The sequence below is a fragment of the Myotis brandtii genome, unplaced genomic scaffold (genome assembly GCF_000412655.1).
Source record: "Myotis brandtii unplaced genomic scaffold, ASM41265v1 scaffold720, whole genome shotgun sequence".
Lineage (NCBI taxonomy): Eukaryota > Metazoa > Chordata > Mammalia > Chiroptera > Vespertilionidae > Myotis > Myotis brandtii.
In genome coordinates this window covers 151,227-153,258 of record NW_005370839.1, presented here as the reverse complement: position 1 = coordinate 153,258, position 2,032 = coordinate 151,227, and the positions used below count along the sequence as shown (strand labels likewise).

The window sequence follows — 2,032 nt, the reverse complement described above, 5'->3', positions numbered from 1 at the left end:
TTGCTCAGTGGATAGAGCATTGGCTTGCAGACTGAAGGATCCTGGGTTTGATTCCAGTCAAGGGCACATGCCTGGGTTGTGGGCTTGATCCCCAGTAGGAGGCATGCAGGAGACAGCTGATCCATGATTCTCTCTCATCATTGATGTCTCTATCTCTCTCTCTCCCTCTCCCTTCCTCTCTGAAATCAATAAAAATATATATTTTTTTAAAAAAACATGACCATACAGGTATACAATAAGTAAGCCCTGGGGATGTAATTGCAGCATGACTGCAGTTAATAATGATGTAGTGTGTGTTTGCAGTTATAAGACAGTAGATCTTACAAGTCATTGTCCCAAGACCAAGAAAATGCTGCAGTAGCTATGTTTGGTGACGGGTATTCACTAGACCTGTGGTCATTTCACAACATATAAATACGGAATCATGATGTTGTGCCACTGAAACTAAGGTAACAGTACATGTCCATTGACTTCCATTAAAATTTTAAAAATTAAAACAAATGTGAAAGGTGGGATGCATTTAAGAGCTGAGGTTGAGCTGGTGGCCTATACCTGCTGACAGGCCACAACGTTAAAAACCAGCAGAGAGGCCCTGGCCAGGAGCTCAGTTGGTTAGAGTGTCGTCCCCACGCATCAAGGTTGTGGGTTCAATCGCTGGTAAGGGCAGGTACAGAATCAACCAATGAATGCATGAATCATTAGAACAACAAATCGATGTGTCTCTCTCCCTCCCTCCCCCTTCCTCTCTCTAAAATCAGTAAATAAATAAATAAGAATTTTAAAAACACGTTTATCCATATCTCTACAGATGGAAAACCTTCAGAAGTCACCGCTCCTGGTCACAGCTAGCAAATTTGATTTTAAAAGCCACATTTTGCCCCAGCCTGTGTGGCTCAGTGGGTAAAGCGTCAGCCTGGGGTTTTATTCCGGTCAAGGGCAGGTACCTCCTTCTCAGGCTCCTCCCCCCTCCTCCGCCCCCCATCAGGGCGAGTCCAGGAGGCAACCAATCAATGTGAGTTCTCTCAGTCTTTCCCTCTCTCTTCCACTCTCTCTCTAAAATCAGTGGGAAAATGTCCTCGGGTGAGGATTTAAAAAGATAAAATAAAAATAATAATAAAAGGCTAGTATGCAAATTGTCCCCTCTGGGAGTTAGACAGGGAATTGACCACTTGCTATGACATGCACTGACCACCAGGGGGTGGCCCAGAATGAAGGAAGGCCCCACCGCCAGGCCTAGGGACCCTACCCTTATGAATTTCTTGCACTGGGCCTCTATTAAAAAAAAATAAAATCCATGTGTGTTGTTGTTTGTTTTTAAGCGCAAAAGTATAAGGACCCATAAAATACCCAGCAAGCGAGCCACAGATGTCTTGGGGGCGGGGCGGGGCGGGCGTGGGCCGCTGGACTCACCCTAACAGGCCTCTGCAGTCTTCCGAGAACACGTCCTCTACGCTCAGGTGGAGACTCTGCAGGTTCAGGGCGTGCTGGAGGCAGCAGGCGTAGGTCATCAGGTCGTCGGGCCTGCTGATGCACACGTCAATGTCCGGGAACATGCTCATCACCTGTGTGGCAAAGCCGGGGTCCTGCGTCTCAAACACGCAGCTGAACAGCTCCTGGAAGTTGATCTGCAGCTCGCCGAGGGCGACCTGCTGGCTCAGGCTCTGTAGGCACTGCGTGATCTCCTCCCGCAGGCTCGCGGCCAGCTCGAAGCCCCAGGCCGCCTCCAGCAGGCTGGCCACCCGCTCCGTGGCGAACCCGAACAGAAAGAGTGCCGTGTTCTTCAGGTAGAAGGGGGCCTCGGTCATGGCGGCCGTGACCAGCTGCGTGGCGCTGCAGATGCGGGGGTGCTGCGGCTCCTGGGGGAGCCTGAGCAGGTACCACAGGGCGGTGCACAACTCCTGCAAGGACTGGTGCGGGAAGACCCAGAGGCTCCCGTTCTGGCGCAGGAGCCCCATTCTCACCCAGGCCAGGGCGTGGGCCTCCGGCACCGTGTTCTCATCCAGGTCCGAGGGCTGGAAGGCGAACCGGCCGG

At 51.6% G+C, this 2,032-nt stretch overlaps 1 protein-coding gene across 1 annotated transcript in view; it reads right to left on the bottom strand.

Annotated features, from left to right (window-relative positions):
- Nucleotides 1-2,032, bottom strand: part of NLRP9 (NLR family, pyrin domain containing 9) — a 22,883-nt gene that overhangs the window by 16,748 nt on the left and 4,103 nt on the right. The window contains exon 3 of the mRNA XM_005882461.1: nt 1,411-2,012. Within this exon, the coding sequence (XP_005882523.1) occupies nt 1,411-2,012 (602 nt within the window). The remainder of the gene's footprint in view (nt 1-1,410; nt 2,013-2,032) is intronic.